The sequence below is a fragment of the Orcinus orca genome, chromosome 8 (genome assembly GCF_937001465.1).
Source record: "Orcinus orca chromosome 8, mOrcOrc1.1, whole genome shotgun sequence".
Taxonomy (NCBI): domain Eukaryota; kingdom Metazoa; phylum Chordata; class Mammalia; order Artiodactyla; family Delphinidae; genus Orcinus; species Orcinus orca.
Window position 1 is genome coordinate 32,349,849 of NC_064566.1, and position 27,790 is coordinate 32,377,638.

At 36.5% G+C, this 27,790-nt stretch overlaps 1 protein-coding gene and 1 long non-coding RNA gene across 3 annotated transcripts in view; one reads left to right on the forward strand and one right to left on the reverse strand.

Moving 5' to 3' along the window:
- LOC125965190 (uncharacterized) overlaps positions 1-27,790 on the forward strand; it is a 259,474-nt gene that overhangs the window by 64,058 nt on the left and 167,626 nt on the right. The window lies entirely within an intron of this gene.
- The window catches only part of LUZP2 (leucine zipper protein 2), a 450,167-nt gene that overhangs the window by 44,074 nt on the left and 378,303 nt on the right, over positions 1-27,790 (reverse strand). For both annotated transcript variants that reach the window (XM_033409574.2, XM_033409579.2), the window contains exons 8-9: positions 11,114-11,188; positions 136-303 (exon numbers count right to left, since the gene is read on the reverse strand). In XM_033409574.2, coding sequence (XP_033265465.1) covers positions 136-303; positions 11,114-11,188 — 243 coding nt within the window. The remainder of the gene's footprint in view (positions 1-135; positions 304-11,113; positions 11,189-27,790) is intronic.

Sequence of the window (27,790 nt, forward strand, 5' to 3'; positions counted from 1 at the left end):
TTACTATCTCCCATTTACTTCCTGATTTTTCAATGAATCTGATATCTTACTTGGATTCACTTTGATGATAATACAGAATGAAGTTAAGTGAGTACCTTACTCGATTTTACTTTTCAAAGCACAAATAAAGTGTACCTTGCTTCTTGTCCTTGCATCTGCAATCTTAGTGTCATTTGGCATGGATGGAATTGATATCCGAGTTGGACTAGGCTTGAAGAGATTCAAAGGGGGAGGAGGTTGATCATGGAAAACAGCTGAGAGGCAGAGTTGTACCGTCTCTTTCATTGCTTTCAGCTGCGACGCCTATGAAAACAAGAGAGATCACAACACAATGTTTACATGTGGTTCTGGTCATCATTTACCTGATTAGGTTCTCCCTTTCCTCCTAGCCTACACTTTTTCCCTACACAAACACATATTAATTTTCAAACGCAATTGCCTAACATAAATTCCATTATGACGTGCTGTTTAATACACACTCAGTCTGTTTTTTAGGAGCTAATGTGTTTCATGATATATTTTGAACACTGGAATTCAGAGACATATCTTACATTTTCCCCTTGAATTGACATGATTTCAATCATGATACTTTGCTGGCAAGGAAATATACTCTAGGGTCACTTTAAAGTGGAACATGTCCTTCTTAGAAACCTGCCATCTTTCTATTAGCAACAACCTTTTTTATTACAAATCACTCCTCTTATGATGTAGGCTTCTGTGTTTCTCAGATAGGCCTGTACCTCCACTCAATTTCTGATACAACTCTTATTTCCTCTGGGCCCTGTTAAGTGGTAGGAGTTATTTGGATGTGATTGTAAGTGACAATATCAACACTTTCTATTAACATAGTATATCATAATATTCTAAGCACTTTCACAAAAAATAACTTTATTCTTTCAAACATCTGTGAAACTGGCATTATTATTTCTCTTTCACTATAAAGGAAACTTAGTTTTTTAAAAAATTTTATATTGGAGTATAGTTGACTTACAATGTTGTTTTAGTTTCAGGTGTACAGCAAAGTGATTCAGTTATACATATACATATATCCATTCTTTTTTAGATTCTTTCCCCATATAGGTCATTACAGAGTATTGAGTAGTGTTCCCTGTGCTATACAGGAGATCCTTGCTGATTGTCTACTTTATATACAGTAGTGTATATATGTTAATTCCAACCTCCTAATTTATCCCTTCCCCCACCTTTCCCCTTTGGTAACCATAAGTTTGTTTTCTAAGTTTGTGAGTCTGTTTTTATTTTGTAAGTAAGTTCCATTTTATCATTTTTTTAGATTTCACATATAAGTAATATCATATGGTATTTGTCTTTCTCTCTCTGATTTACTTCACTTAGCATGATAATCTCTAGGTCCATCCACGTTGCTGCAAATGGCATCATTTCATTCTTTTTTTGGCTGAGTAACATTTCATTGTATATATGTACCACATCTCTTTATCCATTCCTCTGTCAATGGACTTTTAGGTTGCTTCCATGTCTTGGCTATTGTTAATAGTGCTGCAATGAACACTGGGGTGCATGCATCTTTTCGAATTATGGTTTTCTCCAGATATATGCCCAGGAGTGGGATTGCAGGATATGGTAGTTCTATGTTTAGTTTTTAAAGGAACCTCCATACTGTTCTCCATAGTGTTTGTACCAATTTACATTCCCACCAACAGTGCAGGGGGGTTCCCTTTTCTCCACACCCTCTCCAGCATTTATTGCAGACTATTTTTTCTTTAGGTTTACATCCCAAGGCAGACAACCATCTCTAACGTCCATCTAACCCCCAAATCCCACTGCTAAAAATATTTTTAATTGCTAACAAGGTTTAAAAATGATACAAAATTGAGTAAAAATGACAGAGACATCCCCAGGTGCAAAAATGAAGAGAGACATACAACCTTGGGAAAATCTCATGGTAACTCAGTGGTAACTGGGGACATGCATAGACCCTAGTAAGACAATAACACATAAACACCCACTTGAAGATATGAAATATGGTCTTTGGGATGAGAGAGATGAAGACAGAGATTAGGTGCTAAAGCCATATCCTTGGACAAACTGGCATATGTGGAGTTTACCCTTTCACTGTACCCATGGATCAATGAAGCAGCAAAGTCTGTTGTCTCTTCCTGTGAAAGTAGTATGCTCCCAACAAAACTACTGCCTTTTATATATGATATCAGGAATACACCTGCATATTGCATCCCATCCTATTTCTTGTCTCCTATAAAGCCCTTGTGGTCAATTTCTTGAGAGTAGTGACTATGACTTTGATCCTTACCAATGCCCACCTCTGTGTTTTCTACTCATAAGTGGTATAAAATTTATCCTTAAGCTGAGATTGTCTATTGCTAGAATAGCAGTTAAATAAATCTCTCTCTGGTCATATCAAGAGATTTTTTAAAAGGCAACAGTAAGAGCAGCAACTGGCAATATATAAGCAATAGGACAAACAAGTACCTCCTTCTCATTAATCTTGCCCTGTCAAGTTGTCCAAGACAAAATAAAAATCTGATAAGAACTAGAATGGAGGGGCTTTGTTAAGTGGACGAGAAGGAGCTAAGCTGAATGGTAACCTTATATTCAAAATGGTCCCTTTTATTTGCTTGCCTGAGTCGCTAGATTCTTGCCCTTTCCCCACTTAATTACTTTCTATGATTGATCCTGTTTGTTTCCTTCATACAATTTATCATTAATTTTAATTTATATGTATACACATATGTATAAGTTGCCTATTTTGTTCAGAACTGTATAGCTAGCACATAACACAATCCCTGACACATTAGAAGGAACACACACAAAAAAGCTTTTTGAATAAATGACTTAGGTGAAAATGTTGTTTCTCTTTTGTCAGGGAAAGAAATTGACAAGCTATATCAGTAAAAAGAAATGAAGTAATGGCTCAGATTTCCCTTCCTATTGATTCTTTGTTATAATCTTGGATGACCCTTCCCTTCTCTCACTACAGAATAAGAGATCATGGCACTGGGTACTTTGTCAGGAGTGAAATATTCCAGATGGCATTGAACAATTTAAATATATTTTGTTTTCTTATATTATCATTAGACAATGGAAATAGAGCTAACGTGACGAGGTCAGGCAGCTCTTGGCCAGCACTCAAAGCTAACATGGCTTTGAAATGTAGCTTTTCAATGCTTAGACAATGCAGGAAGTAATGATAGTTATTTTTCACTGCATTCTTATCATGGCTCCTCTTACAGTATATATGTAAAAGTTGGCTCTATAACAGTCACAAAGTATATGTTGACATAATATACAAATTCCTGAGTAATGGCTGAACTTGGATGCCGAAAATAAATAATGAACAGCATCAAGCTAATGGTTCATTTTCAGTAAATATTGTTCAGGCAAGACAAATTTTCCAATGGAACAGTCAATGGGATAGGCATATATGCTACAATTTTAATCATCTGAACTTGGTGCAATCATCTCTTCTGCTCCTACAGGTCTCCTGACATTCTCAGGGTCACTGCAGTGTAGTAAGTTATCTTTGCTCTTATGTTTCAACCTATTATTAATCTCTTAGCTTTTGATTTCATTTCTTTTTTTTGGATCACAAGCCTATGACTTGGCCTCCTATATTAGATTCTGGCTCCTCTCCTTCATTATATTGTAGATTTTTCCTACTAGAGACCACAGGTTTCTGTGAGCAATGCTGTCCCAGTTTGGTCATCTTTCTACCAAAAAAAAAAAAAAAAAGTCCATGTCTTTCTCGTTAGTCCCTCCAACTTAATAGAGCCTGTTCCTGACACTACTCAGGTTTGGCTTGACCCATCCCATGAGCAGGACCCAGATAACGATTTTTCCACCAAAATGGCCATTACATTTTAATTTGTACTGCTAGCTGTAGTCTGTTTTAAAATTGCAGGTAAGGTCACTGTTCACTTTGAAGTTCACCAGAACAAGATGTCACCTAATGAAATACAATGTAAACCATATAAAGTATACTTTGCTCTAGACCTTACAACCTATTCCCTCTTAAGATCAGCCTTACTTTTGCCCTTGATCTTCTCCTCACACCAAAACACTTTTCCCACTTCCTTTGCCGCATGTTAGTAAAATGCAAAGTCTTTACGAAGATCCTGCTTGTCACAACGTCCTTTATTTATAGCCCACTGAACATTCCAAGTTCATTCCCATCTTAGGGCCTTTACACTTGCGGTTTCTTCTGCCTGCAGAACCCACTTTCCAAACATCTACATAGGAAATTTCCACTTGAAATGTATGCTTCAGCTCACATATTATCTTCTTCAAAGTCTCTATCACATTTCTTAAATTATGTCCTATGAAGCCCTTGTCATAAATGCATATTATCTTATCGTTATATCTATTTCTGTTACAATGTAATTTCTTTGAGGGATGGTATTTTTAAAAAATTTTATTTTATATTGGAGTATAGTTGATTTACAATATTGTGTTAGTTTCATGTGTACTGCAAAGTGATTCAGTTAGATATATACATGTATCTATTCTTTATCAAATTCTTTTCCCATTTAGGTTATTACACAATATTGAGCAGCATTCCCTGTGCTACACAGTAGGGCTGGTATTTTTTTGGAGAATCACTGGTTTCTAACTCAACAGATATTTGTTAAATGAATAAATAAAGCAAACCCTCCAGAGGATATGTTTTATGTGAGAAAATAATGAAATATTTCTCATTTTATCCTGTATATTATATAACACAAAAAAGTATTATTTTAGACATTAAAATACTACTGCTTATCTGTATAATATGTAAAGCTTATAAGAAATTTTTGTTTATATATATGATCTTGAGATGGTGGGAGATTTAGAAGGCAATTTTGTGTGTGTGTCTGTATGTGAGTACTTTTCTCAGAAAAATGCATTTTGGGGGGAACAAGAAGATATATATTGCAAAGACAACAGTGTCCCTAATTTCTCACCTCCTGACAAATAAAAGTTCACAAGGTAATATTCACGTCTACCTTCATTTATTTACATGAAGATGTGACGTCCTCAGAGAGATCTGGGTGCATCAATGACAGCTGGCTTTGGAAAGATCGTGAAGGACTGTGAATCCAAAGCCTTTCGCCTTACATTTATTTCACCATGAAATTAGCTCTATGAATCCTATAAAGTCATTCAGCAGTTTTATTTTTTCTGCTCTAGGTGATCTCTATGTCCCTTGTATGTAGGATGAATAAATAGCATGTGTGTTAACTTATGAAGTTATATTACCTTCATTTATCTATTCAATCAATAACTATTTATTATGCTCTTGCTGTGTGCCAGACACACTGTGGCAAGAACAGTTCTTGTTCTTTTACTACTTTGTCCTGGGAGTCTGTGCAGATCACCTAACTTGTGTCATCTGTAATACAATGTAATAATGCATGCTGTCCTGGGTGAAATTTTGTGAGGGTCATATGCAATAGAAACTTTTAACATAAGAATTTGAGAGATAGTTTCCAAACCATAAAGTTGTTTTTACATTCCAGTAGCTGAAGCTAACTATAATTCATAAGATATTGCCAAATAAATAGTTGATTGTTTGGAAAACCAAGATTGATTCTTAGATCTTGAGATTATTATTGCTTTTATTGGGAGAGTAAACTGAGACTTCTTTCACGAGAAATATGAAATGAGAACCAAGTTAGAGTGTGAAGATATAGTTTTCATAATATTTATTAAGTACTTAAGGCTATTTGAAGCCCAGATATAACATTCTTTGGAGCTAGACACCTGAAGAGAATTAAAAAGTCTCATAAAAAAATGATGGGGCAAGGTGAAGAGCAATTTCATTAGGCTGTAGTTTTTATCGATTTTGAAGTGAGCTAGCATTTCTATCTGACTTTATGATTGTAGTTTATGAGCTTCAAACATACCATACATGAGATTTGTTGAAATCAACCTCCAGTAATATGCAATGCTTTTATAGTTCACTGTAGCAAAAGGAGTGACAAGATCCTGAAGGTTAAAGAGAAAAATTATCACAGAGATGCAGTCTCTCTATGATCTCATTCACTAATAATAATAATTACTATGCTTCCTGAGTGTTTTTCATGTGCCAAGAATTCCCAGTACTTTACTTTTTTTGATGAATATCATTTTCTCATCACCCTTATGAAGTGAATTTTTATTATTGTTCCATTTTACAGTGAAGTATAAAGAGTTTGAGCAATTTGAATATGGTCATTCAGTGACAGAGTTATGATCTGAATAGACAGACTGACTGCGGGGACCTTTATTTAAACACTACAACATATAATCTCTCATCCTGAATCCAGTCTGGCATTGTGAGGGCTAAGCACATAGTGCTCTTGGTAGAAGTGGGGAGGAGGAAGGCATAGGATGGATAAGACAAAGGAGAAAAAACTATATTATCTTCAAGTTCTGTGACTCAGGACAAACTACAATTTGCCCATGAAATGTCATGTGACAAAACCGGTTTTTATAACTCACATGTACTTAAAATACACATATTCACTTTTTGTGTTTCTCTGAACTCCCGGTTCAATGTATAATTATTTCCTAATTTTTGGTGCCCAACAAAATTGTGAGAGATGTGGGACCCAAGATTGTGTATCATAAGTGTTTTCTGTTTCTCATAGCACCTGGCACACAGTGGTCACACAAACAGCATTTCAAACCCATATAGTCATTCACTGACTAAATGGATTATCTGAAGTTAAGTAAGGGAAAAAATTTAATGTAAGGAAGAACATTCCAACAGTCATAGTTGTTAAAAACTCAGAGTGGGAGGGCCTGCCTCAGAATCTTGGAAATTCAACGTCTTTCTAGAACTTAAAACAGGGATAGCAAAGAAAGGAAAAATAAAAACATGATCTAATTGAACTTCAGGATTATACGTACCTCTGATTGTCTGATTCTACCAATTCTATAAAGAGTCGTTTCCTTTTTAAAAACTAATTGGTATAAACTTCTTTTATAAATGAAAGAAATCTCATAAAGTGGAATCTTGGTAAGATGAATTATATTTGACCTAGTCTAGAAAAAAGCAGGCAGGTTTCCCTAAAATTCTTAAATATTATATTAATTACTTGGATAAATATAAAATGAGACAATCACAAAGGAGCGAAGTTGTTAAAATATCTTATTCATTCAAAAGCCATATTTATCCTAAAGATGTAAACCTTAAGAAGGAAAATATTTATAATTCACAAAATGTGCTTACAGTTCCCCTACTGCAACACTTTCTAGACATCCTGTTTGAAATGTTAGTTATGCTAGCTATGAAGAGGTTTCGGCCGCATATAAATGAAGAAAATGCCTATGTGAGATCCAAGTCTTAAGGAAGTTGTGGTCTTTCACAACCACTGCACAGTGAGAAGGAGGCAATGAGACCTCCAAAATTAATCCACCTTAAATGTTCCATCTCTTCTATTCTGTAGGTTCTAACTGGTGATTAGAAGGCAACCTCCTTTCTTTACAAAGTTGCTAAATGTATACAGATATTATTGCAAAATAAGTTATGAATGTGATCATCTTACTTGCTTATTATTCCAAATAAAATGATTGCTAAGTTTTGATCACAAAAATGGAAAGCGCTTGACAGCAGACAGAACCTTTCATTTTTTAAAACTGCTTATTTTGAAAAATATAGGGGCATACAGAGAAAGACATAATGAACATCAGGTAAACAGCAACCTGAATTAAATGTTAAAAAGCATCATTTTAATTATATGTTATATATAATACTTACATAATTATATTAAATACATTTATGTGATAATATATGCATATGGATATTTTAATATGCATGTACACATTTATTACATTAACTAATGTATATATACAAAACATATGCAATATAATGTATGTATATAATGCATGAAATATACATATGCATATGTGTAAATTAAAGACTATGTCTATACAGCTTTAAAAGGATAGAACATTTGAGAAACAGTAGATGTATCTGTAAGCATCCTTAGTGTTATTTCATTCCATCTTTCCCCAAAGACGATTGCGTCCATAAATTTGATATGAGTATCTTTCTACTCTATTTATGATATGTAATCAAAACAAAATGTTTCATGTATTTGAACAATTGTTAAATACTGTACATAATAATTCTGACATTTTTCATTCCACAGTGTATGTTATAGATATATCAATATTGATACATGTATCTTTATATTTATCAATATTAAATTTTGATTACCATTTGAAAATGAGTATAGTAAATATATGGATTATATATATTAATTTTAACAGCAAATATTTAAATTATTTCCTTTTATTATTAATACAAACACTGCTGTATTTAATGTCCTTATGCACATTTCCAGGTACATATGGATAAGTGAAAATTCTAAGGTACACACTTTTAAAAACTGATTTTAATAATTACTCCCATTACTAATGTATCAGAATTTGGTATCACCAGACTTTAAAATTTTTATCAATTTGATAGTGTTGAGATGCTATCTCATTGTTTTTATTCACATTTCCACTTTTCTGGTGAGGTTAAGTATTTTTTTTAAATAAACTATTGAAATATAGCAGATAATGAAAAAATATATGGGTCTTAAGTGTACTTTTAAAAATTTATGTACATTTTAAAGAAATATTGCTGTATGCATACTGATTTAGGATTGCAATGTTCTTCTCCTGGACTGATCCATATGAGACTCTCTTCTTATCACTAAAAAGCCTTTACTTCAAGTCTACTTTTAATGATGTTCATGTTGATACACAAGCTTTCTTTGTATTACTGTATACAGAGTTCATCTTTTTTTCCCTATTCTCCTACTTATAGATCTTTTGTTTCTTTATATTTAAAGGTGTCTTTTGTATAAATCATAAAGTTTTTGTTTAATATAGCCTTATAATTTTAGCCTTGTACTTGGAATATGTTAACCATTTAAAAATTTAATTACTAACATACTTAAGTTGATATCTACCATTTTACTATTCACTTTCTATTTTAGCTCATCTTTTTATACCCAACAATTTGACTATGAAGTGGGTTATCTTTATGTTTAATCTGATTGTGCATTATTTATATTTTTGAATCTGTGGTTGATATCTTTCAAAGTTATTGAAAATATTTAGCCATTATGTCTGAATATTGCTCTGTTTGTCACTTCTTCTGGCACAACAATTATATAATTTAGAAATTTTGAAATTGTCTTATACATTTCTTATACTTTTTCTGCTTACTTTCCATTTATTTGTACTTTCTATACATTAGTATAGGTATTTGATATTAATTTTCCTTTCATTTCACTAGTTTTCAGTTCTACTATGTCTAATCATCCATTCTGCTATTAAATACATGAGTTAAATTCTTAATTACATGAATTACATTGTTCTAATTCTAGAATACATAGTTGATTTTTTTATAGATTCCAAGTCTAGTGAAAAGTTTTGTCTTTTTACCTGTTTTATATTTCTTCTATTGTAATATATGTAATGCTATATACATGCCCATAGAAATATTATGCATATATATGTATATAATAGTTGTTAAATTTTTGAGTACTTATTTTCTTATTCCAATATCTGAATCAGCTTCAGGTGTACATCTCTTGTCTTTTTTATTTATATTGGCCAGATTGTATTCTCTCTTTACATGTCTAGAAATTTTTTTTTTTTTCGGTACACGGGCCTCTCACTGTTGTGGCCTCTCCCGTTGCGGAGCACAGGCTCCGGACGCGCAGGCTCAGTGGCCATGGCTCACAGGCCCAGCTGCTCCACGGCATGTGGGATCTTCCCGGACCAGGGCACGAACTCGTGTCCCCTGCATCGGCAGGTGGACTCTCAACCACTGCGCCACCAGGGAAGCCCTAGAAATATTTTTATTACATGCCAAATATTGTGTATAAATGAACCAAAAATTCTCCAGATGATATATAGAGAAGGTTTATTTTTCCATTGTTAGACCGAATGATGGCTAACTCCAATCTAATCAAGAATTAATCTCAGGCAGGGGATGCATTGAATGTTTGTTAAAATGCAGATTACTCTTGGATTGGCCCTAGACTTTTCATGTTTCTGACTGAGAGCAATGTGGGTGTTTTTTGGCTTCTCAAGTCTGAAATACTATGATTTCATTTTCAGATTTAGAGTTTTTTGTATTAATATTTTCTAGATATATGTTCTAGGAATTAGAGAAAACTACATTGGATTCAATAAATGGGTTGCTGAGTGAACAAAGAAATAATTTTAAAATCATTTTACCCTTTTGTTCTGAGTGAACTAAAGAAAAAAGGAATATTTACTTCCCACAATTTTACATAGTTGATTTAAAAATGAAAGGAGGCATTAAGAAATTTTGCCAAATACTGTAACTATAAAGAAGCAGAACCACAATTCTAAATTTTAAGACTAATTCCTTCCTCCATATTATATTTCCCTTTCCAAATACCAACTCCTTATTCTCCATGCATGTCTCATATGAAGAGTATTGATAGGCAAAGGTAGGCATCAGATGGGAGTTGTGGTTTATTCTGAGCATGTACAATTGTAACACAATGAGGCATTAACAAAAATAAAATGAAGTAGATGAAATGAGGTAAAAAGAGGCAAAGAAAACCTTTTGGAATTAATGTTGATGATAGTACAACTTTGTGAACTTTAAAAGTGTGACTTTTATGGCATGTGAATTTTATTTCAATAAAGCTGTTATAAAGATGGAATGTCAGCCACTCTTGCATTATCTTTGTATAAACAGAGTTGCTTAAGAGAGCTACTTTCTTCTTTTAATGCCTCTTCCTCCAGGATTTTAAGATTTCCAAAATAAAAAGTGTCAATGACTACTTCCATTTGCTTTACAACTCATTCATACAAAGTTAATACATGACATCTTTGTTGATGCTTTAAAGTATGTTTATTCACTGTATTATAGAGCAAGTGTACCAGTAAAGTGAAAAATAAAGCCATGCAATCACAGAGCCTCAACCTTGAGTAGATTTACTATAGCAGCAAAAACAAGAAAAGAATTGGGTTCCAAAGAAAGTATCAAACACTCATGAATTCTATCACCATATTACATGCACAGCATCTGGAATTGCATTGATAAATCAAGAGCAGCAATGAGTACACCTAGCTTCATCTTCTGCAACCAAAGTCTGATGGCTCATGGATGTCAACTTACCCGGTCAAGAGCTGCTTTCTCCAGTTCATTTTTCGCTACAGCTAATTTTCGTTCCAGATCAGTAAGCTGTTGGGCCTGTAAAATGAAAGAGAGGTACATCTTTTTAGTAAATTCTATAACCTTTCCCCTCCACTTTAAGTATCTGTCATTCATTGCCAAAGAATTAGAAAAACAAAAACACAAAAACCTTGTGAAATTCATTTAGAATGCAAGTTAAAAATACTCTATTACATGGTCATTTGGTTAAGCTGCAGAAAATGTTGTTCTGGATGAATATACACTAAATGTTTCACTGGGTCAAAATGTCTAGTTGCAAAGTTCCAGCTCATGTCCCAGAAAATATTTGTAGTATAAATCCATCAGTCATGTTTCTAGTTGCTATGGACTAAATTTTGTCCCCCCCTAAAACTCATATGTTGAAGCTCTACACTCCTCCCACACACCATGTAACTGTGTTTGGGGATAAGGCCTTTAGGGAGGTAATTAAGGTTAAATGAGGTCATAAAGGTGAGGCCCTGATCCCACAGAATTGGTGTCCTTATAAGAAGAGGAAGAGACACCAGAGACCTCTCTCGACCCTCACACAGAGGGAAGATACAGTGAGAAGGCACCATCTGCAAGCCAGAAAGAGCTCTCATTAGAAAATGAATCTGCCAGCACCTTGATCCCAGAACCATGAGAAAACAGATTCTGTTTTTTAAGCCACCCATTCTGTTGTATTTTGTTAACGCACCCTGAGAAGCCCAATACAATAGTATTCACTCTTTTTCTATTTTTATTTTTAAACCAGTATAACTCTATCCCACCGTATCTCTGTATCTTTGCAAATGTCACAACTGTACTGCTAAAAGAAAAGAGCCTCAGATTTGGAAGATGTGTTTTAAAGTCCTGCCTCCACCAGTGCCTAGCTACTGTATATACTATAGTTATATACTGACAAAGAGATGCTCTGCAGGCTCACACAGGATCTGCAGAAGGGCCAGCCTCCCCTCATGCCTCAGCCTCGCTACACCTCTGGCTTTTGTCAGTCTCCTACATTTAGCCAATGAAAAGAATTTAAGTCTGGAAGGAACAGAGGGTCGTTCTGATGGTCTTGTGAGGCAAGGGGATTGAGTTCGCCTTCGCCTGGGAGAAGTCAGCAGAGGGGCTCATCACTTCTGCAGTGACCAGGACGTCCCCATTCTGGATCTCCATCCTGGGTGTTACAATGCTGTGGGCTTGTAGCAAGGCTGTAGCCAACCACCAAAGTGCCTACTTGTCTTTTGCTCTTCCCTTCTCTCCCTCACGGTCTGGAAAATAGCACCCTGCACCATTGTCCTTGAATAACCTTTTTTTTTCCTTTCCTTATGGTAAGCACCTAGGCAGGAGGAGAAGGTGAGGATATTTTTCTTGATTATGAAAACCTATATCCATTCTTTGTGTCCATGCATAGTTTTCATCCCCTAAATCGATCTGTGCTACTTTCCACACTTGACTCTTGTGGACAATAATTTTCCAGTAGGCAATTGTTGCCCTTAAACAGTAACCTAATCATGTACATGAAATATATATGTGCACTTCTAAATATACAATAATGTTTGAAAATAAAATCATTGTGAATGAGGGAGAGAGAGAGAGAGGACTGATGAAGAGGGTTGTTTGCAATTTGAGGGCACCTCCAAGTGAGTGGACTCTCATAAGCTCTGAACAGTGGGCCCCCCTCGGCCTGTCTGTCTCTGTCTTTCTGGCCACCTGCCCACACATCAGGAGGGCTTCAGGATCATAGGCCTCAGTCTTGCATTCCTGGCCCGGGCTTGGGCCACTCTGCTGGCCCTGCATTGCGGCTGCCCTGGGTCCAGCTGCATTCCTCAACCACGGAGCACTCTACTTCCCCTGTGACAATCCCTGCTACCGTAGGCCCTGCCAGAGCCAGCTTCTGTCCACAGGACTGAGGCCCAAAAGAAGGAAGAAGAGTGGTCCTTCTGTCTGTCCCCAGCCTCTAGGCCTAGGACAGGAGTTAGGGAAGACAGGGAGGGGCAGCGCGTGGGCCTTAGTGGGATAGTGGCCATCCCCACACCCCTGGTGGCTGTAGGCAAGTTCCTGGGAACTCCTGTGGGAAGAGGGCAAGAGTGTCAGCACCAGCCTCAGTGCCAATCAACATTCTCAGTCACCAGCTGGAAGGGTGTTAGTGCTGCCCCGAAATCGCCTATGTCTTGAACACCTTTCTACCCCCACAAAGCATGTCATGATATCTTCATCCTCAGGGTCCTTTAGGTGGGCAGCCTCTCTCCTCAAGATGCTGTCATTCATTATCTGTAGTCCAGAGGGTGGGGTCCGCATAGTTACAAGTCTTCCTGCCTCCATCCCTCTCCCTCCGTGTGTGGGTTTCAGCCTAAATCCTGTCATCCACACCAAGGGACTCCCACAAAACGATGACTTCAGGGTGTGCAGCCATCCAGGAAGCCTGTATCAGGACAGGTTGAATGAATTCCAACAGAAATAACGTATATGCCTTTGAAATCTCATTGCCATTAGTTCCCAGGATTTCAAGCATTTACCTCTTCTAAGAACTCATTGAACTTGGTAAAATCTAGCCAAGAGATCTTGGGATACAAAAGGTTACAAAAACAGTAAGAAAAGTAACCACAGGAATTGCAGATTTGGACTCATATTATCATACTTTAGTCTTAGTTTTGAAAGGATCAGTTACTGGATTAAATCATATATCGGGGCTTCCCTGGTGGCGCAGTGGTTGAGAGTCCGCCTGCCGATGCAGGGGACACGGGTTCATGCCCAGGTTGGGGAAGATCCCACATGCCGCGGAGCAGCTGGGCCTGTGAGCCATGGCCGCTGAGCCTGCGCGTCCGGAGCCTGTGCTCCGCAACGGGAGAGGCCACAACAGTGAGAGGCCCGCACACCGCAAAAAAAAAAAAAAAAGAAATGTAAACATTCCAGTCCCATCCCAGAGCTAATAAATCAGAAGCTACATTAAAAAAAAATTATATATCGTATTTATAAAATTATAGAAAATAAAAACAGGTCTGTGGGTTTTAAAGCATGAGAAAACCTATGAAAGACAGGAGGGTTTACTGGATTGTGAATTTTGTCTGTTTTAAGTCATTTATGTGCTTTGTCAATTTAATTCACATGAAAAAAAGGATAGGGTTATTTCAGGGGAGGTAGTCGTGAATCTAGAGTAGCTTTCACTCACAACCAATCTTTGAATAAGTATCTATAAAGTGATTAGTTTTGTTCAGACTAAGAAGGAAACATCATCTGTGTACATAGGTTGAAAATACACGAGGCAGCAAGCATGTAAAGTGAAAATCACAATATGAGACTCTAACTGCTAAGCTGAGAGTGTGTTAAGCTGCAATAGAGAACAGAGGAGGCCTGAGAAGTCAGAGTATTCTTCCTAATAAGAATAACAGCAAAAAAACCTAACATTTAATCTTTATGTAAGTATATTTTCTCATTTGAGATTGATAACATGAGAGGCTAGAGTCCATATGATAATTTTTAATTTACTCAAAAAATTGTGAAGCTCCACAGCTCCAAGTTTTTATAGATCACAAAACACTGGAGCCTGGCTCGGCTCTGCCGTCCGGTCTATCAATTCTGGAGCTGTTCCTTGCTGTTTTTCGCGAGGATCCACCTTAAATTGGGCTAGATTATGAAGGATGAAATCAATGCTGTATTTAATGCAAAAACTGTCTTTTTTTCCTAAGCAACCTAAATGTATAGTTGTAGCATGAAGCAAACAGAAAGGACATAATGTAGACAGTTAAATTTTATCTGAAATTTTAATGAACCATTTTACAAAATTTTGGCAAATGCATACATCTGCAAGGTTCTAATTCATTATTTATACATTAGGTGTGTAATTCAATATTTCTGAAAACTCACTGGGACAAGGATTATCTTAATCCTTTTCTACTTCCCCTCTAGGTGAGAATATCCAGGTATCTTCTTTCTAATTTTCTGGTGAATTTCCCTGAGATTTGTAGCATATGAAAATATTTATACCTAAAAAGGACCTGAAACAAATTTAACACTAAATGTATTAGAATATTAAACATAAACACATGAGATCTACGGAAAGCATATATGTCTTGTGAATGGGATGTGAAAGTAGATTACGGGTAGCGACAGAAGGAGGCACTGGTGATGGGGCCATGAAGTTCTATCCATCTGTCTTGACTGTGCTGCAAATTTGTTCCAAGACTTCCGGCAGCCAGGTATTAAAAAAAAAAAAATGTTGGCTCCAAAACTGTCATCACCAAAGAGAGTAAACACACCAGAGACACACATGGGGCAGGGTTTTTCCAAGCAACAGGTTCTAATATAAAATTATAACAAACAGATTTTATAATTCAACTCGGAGAATCAATTTGTTTTTCAGGAGCCAAGAAAATGTGGCACAAAATCACAGTTCATTTTAAACTAAGTATAACACCTAGGCTACACTGATGTGTGTGCGTGTGTGTGTTTTTCCACCGAGACACAGAAAGCAGTAGGAGCAAGTCAAAATATTGGCTTTCCCAGAAAGAGAAAGACAAATGCCACATGATATCACTTATATGTGGAGTCTAAAACATGACCCAGATGAACTTATCTACGAAACAGAAACAGACTCCATGACATAGAAAACAGATTCGTGGTTGCCAAGGGGGAAGATGGATGGGAAGAGGGATGGATTGGGAATTTAGGGTTAGCAGATGTAAATTATTACATAGAGAATAGATAAACAACAAGGTCCTACTGTATAGCACAGGGAACTATAGTCAGTAACCTGTGATAAACCATAATGGAAAAGAATATGAAAAATAACATATATATATATATATATATGTATTACTGAATCACTTTGCTGTACAGCAGAAATTAACACATTATAAATTAACTATACTTGAATAAAATAAATTTAAAAAAAAGAAAAAAAATATATTGACTTTGCTCTAAGGATATGCACAATAATTCTTCTCTTTCTCACATACTCTATAAGATTGATTGAAATACAATTGGCTGATAAATAGCTTAGATGCCAAGATAAAGAAATTAAACCTTTTTTTTTTTTGTCACCATTGAGTCTTATCGGTTAGCAATGCCGTAGACATAATGAGTCAACAACATTTAAAGAAATTAAATCCCTGACTATATTGGGTTAAATTGAGAAGAGATGAGGGACAGTACAGACTTTTGAATGCTAATTAAGGTCTCAGCTCTTTAATCTTCTGATAAAACATAGGAAGAAGAAGCACCACAGGGGTATCAGCATAATGATGTCTAGCCACACTCTTCTCTGGCATGGGCTTCTTGCTTGGAAAGACTAACCTGGACATGGTCCCAGCTAGGGCCAGATCAGGGAAGTGTTTTTACAGACTCTGAATACGGCATTCAGAACAGAGCCATCTCCTAGTGTTTTAGCCACTACAGAGTTATAATAAGCAATCTTACAAGACTGCTGTGACTCATTTGTTGAGGATATAACTCAGTAGAGAACTAGATTGGGAGGGGGGTCACTGAGGGGCCTGGAAGTAAGAGCCAACATTACAATAAGCTTTTAGGTGGCATCAGCAAAACAAGGTCAGAAATCTTTACAAGTTTTCTAACAATATGTTTGCTACTTTGTTATTAATAAGATGATACTTGCTGTACATTTTGGTACCAATAAGAACCCTCAATCAGGCTTGTTGCAGCAAATTTTGCAGAAATAGGGATAGTGAGTACAAGTTCCATTGGAGTGTGGGAAGAAAACATTAGAAATTCTAAATTTTAATTTAGATTTAAAAAATGTAAAATAGGTGGCATTATAAAATACTCTGTAGTCTACATTTTTATTCTAAAATATTCCGTGGTTGTTCTAATATAAAAATATTAGAACTTATTTTTACATATTTTCTGTTTCACCACTGCTTTCCTTTCCTTTTGTTTATGTTTATAATGTACATAATATAGAAGTAAAATAATAAGATGATAATAAAAGATAACAACAGCCTAAACTTGTGAGAGAGATATATATTCCTCATAACAACTCTATTTGGTACATAGTATGTCTTTCATCCTTTTTAAATGAGGAAGCTGAGACACAGATTTATTAAATATCTTGCTCAAGGTCACACAGCTGGGGAATGACAGATCTGGAACTCAAACCTAGGCAGTTTGGATCCAAAGCTGGTCCTCCTAACCACTAAAGATGTGAGTGTATATAATTTATAACCAATACATATATCGGATTATATGTGTTTAAAGTTTATTAATATGCTTTATGGTTAGAAATGTTTGGAGACCACTTAGAAGACTGGTGGAATTTTGTGTGTTTAAGATTATTCATCCAACGAGGATAATAAATTCATAACAGAGATGTTTTCAAATACTCAGTAGGGTGTACTAGGTATTTGGTGAAAGGATAATAATAGGATTGCTTTTTTGAAATGCATGATTCAATGCATCTGTTAGTGTTTATGAAGCACATGCTCCCTGATTGGCAGCACTAACCTAGAAGCTGTGGATAATACTCAAGAGATATAACACAGAACAAAACACCAGCACCGTCATCTCTACGTTACACTTTACCACTCAGTAAAGGAGGCAGAAAGTCAAAAACTCCTGCCTGCTTCTACTCACTCCCATAAAAGTATAAAGTTTAGCACCAAGATTATATTAGGCCATCGGATTGTTTGATGCAGCACCTGTTCATTTCAACATTAATAACTTGGTTATAATTCTGAGAGACTTGGAATTGAATGACTAATATATGTAAAAGGAACAAAGATCTCAAATTGCACAGGAATAGTTTACATAACGTCTGGTTATAAGTGCTATTAAAAGTCAATGCTAGGGCTTCCCTGGTGGCGCAGTGGTTGAGAGTCCACCTGCCGATGCTGGGGACACGGGTTCGTGCCCCGGTCCAGGAAGATCCCACATGCCATGGAGTGGCTGGGCCCGTGAGCCATGGCCGCTGAGCCTGCGCGTTCGGAGCCTGTGCTCTGCAACGGGAGAGGCCACACAGTGAGAGGCCCGCGTACCACAATAAAAAAAAAAAAAAAGTCAATGCTAATATGTAAAAATTATATAAATATATAATATAAAGTTCAGCAAGGCTTTTCACTGGGAAATAAGTGCAGAAATACATATTTTTTCTCAAAGTTAAATTCTTATAAATATATTATTGCCATTATGTGTATGTGTACATGCATTGTAGTGATTATGGTCACTAAAGAAAACTTATCGTGAATAAGTTTTTATTATGTTCTCGATATCGATTCCCTTTCTCCCCTCAAAAATGCCTAGACTTTGGAGGTGACTGCTTCACACTCTTTCTCAGCCATATTATTTTAGGAGAAAATATCTCAACACTCAGTTCCAGAGATGAGGATGCAATTTCTTAAAGCAATTACTCTATATCAACTCCCTAGTCAAACGATTGTATTGGGTTTGGACATCTAATTAATGTCAGGCCAGAGACAAGAAGATATTTACTGGTGGCTTCTGCAGTGAAAGATGCCTCTCTTCATCTGAGTGAATAAGAAGTATATTCTCTTTTTCTTGGTAGTATAGTATGAGGATGTTTAAGTCTAAGCTCTAATAGACATTATTTATAAAATAAAAGAGGACAACATGAGGTTAAACTTGTCCTGTAGACGAAAGCAAAGCATATAAAATAGATAGGATAGGATCTGGTGACTTAGAAAACTTCACAGTCAAACCACACCTGAAGTCAAATGAATTTGTATTTTTGGTTATTTGTATTTTTGGTTATTGTGAGTAAATAAAATCCATTTTTATTAATTAAATTATTGTTAGATATTTATATTTTTGTTACTTAAGAATAAAAAGATTAAAGGTTCTTGACATGACACAGTAACTGGTTTTGGACTAGTCCTCCTCTCATAAACAATTATGAGCTAATCATGCCCAGCTGTGAACCTTGAAATAGTGGAACCTCACTAGGTAAGACTCATGACTACTCCAGCTTTCTACTTGAGGACAATTTCCTGACCTAAGTGCAAAGGGCTGTGGTCCAAGCAGATCACTGTAGTTGGACTGAACTGTGGAGGCAGAGATCAGAGTCTGGAGCAGATTAAATGGCTGGAGTATATAGGGCAGAGCAGCAGAGAAAAGTGAGGTGAGCAGGGCAGGGCCTCCAAAAGTCCGGTTGTTGGGAGATGTTCCTGCAAGTCCTTGGCTGAGAGCTGGACTGCACATACACAGAGCAATACATGACACAAGGCTACTCACAAAGAAACTGTTATATGACTCACAGCAGAACAGAAACCCTAGAGGTTGAGCACTGCAAAAGGATGCCAGCATTCTACAGACATTCATAAATGTTATCAACACCACAGGCATCAAAGCGACAGCCTTTAGGTTAACAGCCTTGCACAGGAGCAATGGTTGGCAAACTACAGCCCAAATTCCAAATCTGGCTTACTGCCTTTTTTTTTTTCAACATGTGCATGTTTTTTTTTAAATTAATTAATTATTATTTTTTTTTGGCTGGGTTGGGTCTTCGTTGCTGCATGCGGGCTTTCTCTAGTTGCAGCGAGTGGGGCTACTCTTTGTTGTGGTGCGCGGGCTTCTCATTGCGGTGGCTTCTCTTGTTGCGGAGAACGGGCTCTAGGCACGCGGGTTTCAGTAGTTGTGGCATGCAGGCTCAGTAGTTGTGGCTTGCAGGCTCTAGAGCACAGGCTCAGTAGTTGTGGTGCACGGGCTTAGTTGCTCTGCAGCATGTGGGGTCTTCCCGGACCAGGACTTGAGCCTGTGTCCCCTGCATTGGCAGGCAGATTCTTAACCACTAGGCCACCAGGGAAGTCCCTGCCTGCTTTCATAAACAGAATTTTATTGGAACACAGCCACCTTTATTTACTTATGTATTGTCTAGTTGTTTTTGTGCTACCATGGTGGAATTGAGTAGTTGAGATAGAGACCATATAAGTTTGCAAAGACTAAAATATTTACTGTGTGATAATTTACAGAAAAAGTTTGCTGCGTCTTGCCCTAGTATAAAGTCCACTTTTAGGCTTGCCTTAAGAAAGTCTAAATCAAAACCTAGATACGATTCTGGGAGGTGGGGCTGGGGGAAGATTTTTGGAGATTCAGCTCAGTTAAGTGAGAGAAGCTTAAGCTTTATCACGGACTTTTCACATATCTGCAATGACAAAATATAAAGTCAACTCTACATCGAGGTAAATATCAGTGTTTAACTGTATTATTGGACAAAAATTAATTATCTTCTTCTGAAGATAAAATCCAGAATCTCTGTGATATATAAGTGACAGTGTCTAGCACAAAATAAAATCTTACTGGTATGCAAAGAAATGAAATGTATGACCCGAAGTTAAAAGAGTAGACAATGGTAGCCAATATCTAGATGACTCATATGTTGGATATAATATTGTAAGGCAGCTATTAAAAATACTATCAAAAAATTAAAGGTAACATGTTCTTAATTAGTGATGAGATAGGTAATTTTAGCAGAAAAACTGTATTATAAAAAAGAACCAGGGCTTCCCTGGTGGCGCAGTGGTTAAGAATCTGCCTGCCGATGCAGGGAACATGGGTTCAAGCCCTGGTCCAGGAAGATCCCACATGCTGCGGAGCAACTAAGCCCGTGCGTCACAACTACTGAGCCTCCACTCTAGAGCCTGTGAGCCACAACTACCGAAGCCTGTGAACCTAGAGCCCATGCTCCATAACAAGAGAAGCCACTGCAATGAGAAGCCCACACACCACAACGAAGAGCAGCCCCGCTCGCCGCAACTAGAGAAAGCCCGTGTGCGGCAACTAAGACCCAATACAGCCAAAAATAAATAAATTTAAAAAAAAAAAATAAATAACCAAATGGAAATTCTAGAAAGAAAAATTTCACTGGATAGACTTATCAAAAAACTGCGGATGAGAAGAGTTACTAAATATGAAATGATATCAAGAGAAATTATTCATTCTGAAAAGCTGTAAGGAAAAAAAAGCTTGAAAAAACATGAATGGTGGGGGTCTCAGAGATCTTTAGAACAATATTAAAAACACTAATATGTGTATTGGAATAATGGAAGAAGAGTGTGAAAAAAATGGAAAAAACATTTAAAATTATTAGAAAAAATTTAATGAAAGATGTGAAAAACCTGTATGTTGTAAATTATGCAACATTACTGACAGAAATGGCAGAAATTCTAAATTAGTGGAAAGATACCATGTCTATGAATTGAAACATTAAATCCTGTTGAACTGAAATATTCAATATTCTTATGATACCTGTTCTCCCCATATTAAACTATAGGTAAAATGCAAACCAGGTTAGCATTCCCATAGGATTTCTTTTTTTTTTTCTGTAAATTTACTAAACTGGTCCTAAAACTTGTATCTAAAATAATATTTTAAAGAACACTGGAGTGTAGGACTTAACGCTGTCTGATTTCAAGACTTATTCTGAAGCTACATTAATAAGAACAGTGTAGTATTAGCATAAGAATAGACATATACTGAAATAAATTAAAAGAGAATCCAGAAATCTACTCAAACAAATATAGTCAATTGAAAACATACATAGCCATTTGACTTTTGAAAAAGATAAAAATGTAAATAATTCAATGTGTAAAAAACAATAACTTCAATAAATGGTGATAAAGGAATTGAAGATTATATATATGTGTGTGTGTAAAATCAAACTTGACCTTTTTTTTTTTTTTTTGCGGTACGCGGGGCCTCTCACTGTTGTGGCCTCTCCTGTTGTGGAGCACAGGCTCCGGACGTGCAGGCTCAGCAGCCATGGCTCAGGGGCCCAGCCGCTCCGTGGCATGTGGGATCTTCCCGGACCGAGGCACGAACCCACGTCCCCTGCATCAGCAGGCGGACTCTCAGCCACTGTGCCACCAGGGAAGCCCAATAATCTTTATACCCCTCTAAGTAGAGGACCTCTCACCCTTCCTCCTTTCCTCCCCACCTTCACTCCTTCCTTCCTTTCCTTTCTCACATTTTCATTTACCAGATATTATTTTCTGTGCTCTGATATGAGATCAGTTACAAACACAACACAAGGCAACATCTCTAACTTTATGAAGCTCATAGTCTAAAGGGCTTCTTAAACATTTCTGTATTCACCACTAAATCTATCAATGTGCCTTCCACATAGTGAGACAACAAAATTATACTGGCATTTATGCAGTGTCTCAGGAACTCCAACTTTACTAGTAGAATTGCATGCATTTTACTAGGCTGTCAGAAGAGAAGAGATACCTTGACCTAATGGACTATATAATGTCTCACTGGCCTTCTTTATAGTTCACTGAATGAAGCATATTCTTATACACCTCAGGGTCATCACGTGTACCTGTTCTTTTTGCCTGGAATCATGGAAAATTTCCCACTACTTTGTTTCCCCTGGTCAGTTATTACTCACCCCTTAGATTACAGTTGAAATGCTAATTCTCACCAAGATCCAGTTCTGAATTGCAAACATAATTTTAGCATCTTTTTTATATTCTCTTGTGAGATACTACATTTTCCTTTCTAGTACTTTCACCAGTTGTGATATTCAAAATATAAAATGATATGGTACAGATATGAACCAATAAATGTGACTCTACTCTCAATGCTGGAGCAGCGTCCTGGGAATTTTCTGCTTGACGGGTGTCAAGCAGTCACGTAGTCTCTAAGCAGCAGCACTGTGACAGCTCCTAAGAGACTTGCCACAGTCTCATAGATTCAGCCAGGAAAGAGACATGAGCCAAAATCAATTTGGACAGTTTATTACGCATACTTAAAGCATAAGGAAGATCAGCATGGCATTGGCAATCCACATCTCTAGTATCAGTGGATGACATCAAACATGGGGTGCCACATGACAGACAACACAGGTGGTCGTTCTCTCTGCCACTGTGATTCAACTCTAAACTACAGGACAGCAGTTTCATAGCTTACAGTTTTACCCAGAGAAGGGGGAGTGGTGTGATATGGAAAGTCCCATGCCTCACTGGCATTAGGAAGACAGGAAGTTGCTCCATCACAGCCTCCTGCAAGGTACAGAGGGAAATGAGAAGCAGTCTTTCAACAGCTTCTAACAAGACTACCTATACTTCTGTGTCCCACGGAGGATCACAGGGCATTCCACCAAGACTTGGGTTACACTTCACATTAGCCTTGCTTTTGTGACTTATGTGGAGATATGCAAGGCTATCAGGTGGTCATGGCAGAGCCATTTTGCTACAATAAGTGTTAGCCATTTATCGATGAATGACAGCTTAGTGTGTGTGTGGGGGGAGGTACAGGATTCCAGGAGAAGGACCAGGATGAAGGAGACAAAGGTTATTTTCCAGTTGGTACATAAGTGCTTTAATATTTAAACAATTTACACACCTATATTAATGTATACCAGTTAAATTTAATCCCTACTTATTATAGTTGTCACCCATCCATTTATCTGATTGTTCATGTCTCATACCCTCACTAGACAACAGTCTTGTTCACAACAGGGACTGCTTCCATTTTGCCAACCACTGAAGAGATAATTGTTAAAATTGTGCTAGGTACCTGGTGGATGTGTAATAAATATTGGATCGACACATGGGCAAATGAGTAAATTTGATGCTAACACCACATACTGTACTAAAATAACAGGTTTCTTATCTTTCTCCAAGCACTTTTATTTTTTTTTCCTGATGTGTGTCTGAAGAGCCTCCGTGTTTACAAAAACTCACTATCTAGTTGAACATTTTGAGGATTTCTAGTCCTCACTTTAACAGTCCAAAGAATGCTCCTCCAGGAGCCCATTCAGGCCATCACGTAAATCTCTTCTCTCTGGCAGTTAATGGACATGACAGACAATGGCTGCACTTCCTTCTAACAGGCACAGGAATTGATGGTTTATTAACATTACTGACAGGAGTGCTGAAGGGACAGTGGATTAAATCCAGCACAAAATTTTGCAGGTGTCAGGATTAAGTCCGAGGTAAATATTCTGAATAGTTTTTTTTTTTTTTTTTCTACGTGAATCTGCCTGAATGTCATAGTCCCCTCTATTTGTGTAAATCTTCCTGCCATTTGAAAGCTGGATGAAGTCAGTTGTTTAATGTTGTCACTGCCGAAGTACAGCAGCTGCTCTGGATACATGTTCCAAACATCCTTTCAAAATTTTTATTCTACTAAGTGAATTTTGTTGAAAGCAGCAGGTATTGAAATGCCTACATACCAGCTTGTCAAATTCCCTGCTATTCTAGATGTGTACTTTTTTTTTCCCCTTTAAACTCATTTTAATGCATTTTAGTAGGGAGTTTTAATATATTTCCAAGGCCTCTTTCCCAACAGACCTATTTTGTTCTTTTCACTTGAATTTAAAAGTGGAACAAAAGACACAGGATTTGGCATTTACAGGGTAAGCTACACTCTAGGGAATACCCAAAGTCCTAGAAGTGTGGTATTCATCCAGAAAGAGAATAAAGAGCTTCGCAACCTATGGCAATATCTCAGCCCTCATGCAATTATATATAACATGATCCACATTTTTTAAGCACCTTCTGTTTTTAAAACATACATTAAATAGTGCTTATACATGCAGGTCAAGTTCTAAGCAATTTATACCTATATTTAATAGGTAAAAAGCTAAACAAAGTAAGTGTTCTTTACTGGTTTTACTAGATGTGCAAACAAGTTTGTGGAGGTCCAGCAAACTATATAGATAATATGTAGAAGAAATAAATTCAAACTCATATTTTGATGATTCCAAAGCCCACTCTTATCTCTCTCAAATTCTTCACCTCTTTTAATTCTTGGCTCAAGTGTCATCTGCTTAAAGAGTTTTTCTAGACTTTTAGCATTGCAAACTACCTTACTTCCTGCCTGAAATTGCCCATCCTCTATTTCTCTCTACTTTTCATTTTTCCTCTAGCACTTAACTTTCCAATATACTACATAAATTATTTTTCTATTTATTGAGTATTGCCTGTCACACCTACTTGAACATAAACTCTAACCAAGTAGGAAACTTCTGTTCACTGATGAATCTCATAAGCACCTGGAAAAGTGCCTGGTAATATTAACCTCTCAAAAAAACTTGTTAATCGAATGCATTATCTTTATACTACAACATGACTTAGAAGGTCTTTGTAAGGATTGGAAACACTTTTAAATGTGATCAAGGCACATAGTTGGTGTCCAACAAAAGAGAAAGATAATGATGATAACAATAATAATTTATATTATGATTAAAGAGAGATATTATCATTTTTTAGTCAAGCTACTGCTGCATTATTTAATATTTAGTTTTCTTATTAGCAGATCTAAAATTCTCCCCAGTCTCAGTTGCCAGTACAAATGCCAAATTGTTAACAAAATGATGACTTTTATTCAAATCAATTCAATTTGATTCCACAAATATTTATCATTCATCCTGTAGTAGTCAATATGCAAATTATGAGGATTATGAAGATGCATAAGATACAGACTCTGCCCTCCAAGAATAGGTACTGTAGGGGGGATATCATGCATAAACTAGCAATTACTTCCCATGTGAATAGGGTATGCGCTACAATGGAGGATGGCATAAGGTTCTGGCGGCGGTTTTCAATTTTGAATTACTTTTATTACGAATGGCAAGAAGGATGTAGAGTTTCTTTCCATGCTACAAAAAAACTGGCTTCCAAACTGTACTACTGGGTGAAAAAAGGAGACTGAAAATTTTCTGTAATCTAACAACACAAATTTTATTTTCCTAATGTTTAAATATATTTTACTGAGCTAATTAGGATAATGACTAAAATCACCAGTGAGGATCAAATACAGTTGGCTCCGAAGCACAAATCTACAGGAACAGTCACATAAACTCCTTTATCCAATCTTTACTATTAAATGTTTATAATTAAGGGTATTGATAAGCGTTCTGAAATATAATTTAAAATACTTGTGTTTCGTTTTTCCTTTTCTATTTACTAGCTCTAAGATTATCACCAATACCCTTATTTTCTCAAATCTTCAGTTTTTTCATCTGTAAAACGGGAATAATAGTAACAGTGAAAATTTATGGAATATTTACCATGTGCTAAGAATTGTGCTGATACTCACATATTATTTTGTTAAACTTTGCAAAGCTCTTTAAGTATTATTGTTACTACCACTCAGCAAAGGAGGCAAGAAAACCTTAAAAAGGCTTTACCTTTATGGCCCAAAGTTACCTTACTAGAATCTGGCAGTAGGTACTCATATGCCTGATTCCAAAACCTTCATCTAATTAAGACTATTGATCTGAGGTTATATAAGAAGATAATGCACAGCTTTTCCCCCATTAATTACGCTGTTCGGGGCTTCATTGTATCCCAAATGATAGTAAACTGTAATGGGACATTAAACTTGTTCCTTCCCTCTATATGACTAAGAACAAAAATGCTGAAATGCAAACTGGATTTTTCATGTGAGAAATGTTTCACGAAACCACAACATATAACACAGAAAGAAAACAAGAAACTTTCAAATCAATGTCTTGATTAATCAAATTTTCTTGTGAGGATAGCATAGTCTTAAAAATTTTGAGCTACAAAGAACCTGACAAAGATAATTAACTTAATCCCTCTGTGGGATTTCCTTTCTAGTAAAATAGTACTAGGATGTTTAACAACGTCAAAGTGTTCTTCTAAAGTTTACATGAGGTAATGAATGCAAAAAATTGATGCACAACTTTTTTGAGGGGTCTTTGGAATAATTATCTTGTAGAGCTGTCACTTTGGTTTCAGCAGAATTGGGCTTTGTAGCCCAATTCATTAGCTATACAGCTTCTCTAAACACAATAAAAAAACCCTCAAATTTTCTGTTGGCCTTCTTAATATGTCACTGGTCTATCCTTACAGTTAGAGAGGTTACATGACTTGTAATTGTAGCTGTCAAAATGGGGGTCAAAATGTGTATTTCACATGTCTTGAAGCTATCACTTAGCTTATCTGCTTAGCCTCCAGAGGGCTTAGTGTATTCCTGTGTCAGTGATCACCATCTAATTCTGAGAAACTCATATCTGGATAATGAATGAATGAATAAATGTCTTCTAAATAACACGTTTTATGGAACATGGGAAAATTTTTTTTCTGGGCAATTTGGTAAATTAAACTTTGCAAGGAGTTGTTTTAAGGTTTACTGTTCCTCTTCCTTAGGTGTCCCCTTATGTGGCATTCATTCACTCATCTCATTCATCAATTCAGCTACTAGTCACCTCATCCACTCATCATTTATCCTTCCACTTGCATACCCCCTATCCTATTATCCATGCATTCCTCCATTTACCTACTCATCCATCCATCCACTTGTCTATCTCCCAAATCATCCATGTCTCTGCTCATCTATCCACCCATTATGCATCCACCCATTCACTTACTCAATCCAGTAATCTATCCAAACGGCTCAGGGTGGCATTTGAGACACAAAGGAGAGTTACATTAAGCTCATCTCAGAGAAGGAAAGAAGAGAAACTTAACCTCTTTCAGTTAGAGAATCGAAAAGGATATTCAGATTATTTCCAAAGATCTAATCATTTCTTATTCCTACACATTTAAATCAGGAATCCTTAGAGTACTGTGACTGTGTATGAAAATAACTGCACTCCAGCCCCAATCATCTGAGGCAGAATCTCAAGTAGCTCAGCATGGGCTTCAGTGTTTTGAATATCTACACATAAATTTCAATTCAAATCCATCATTAAGAAGCACTGCCTCTGAGGCGGTA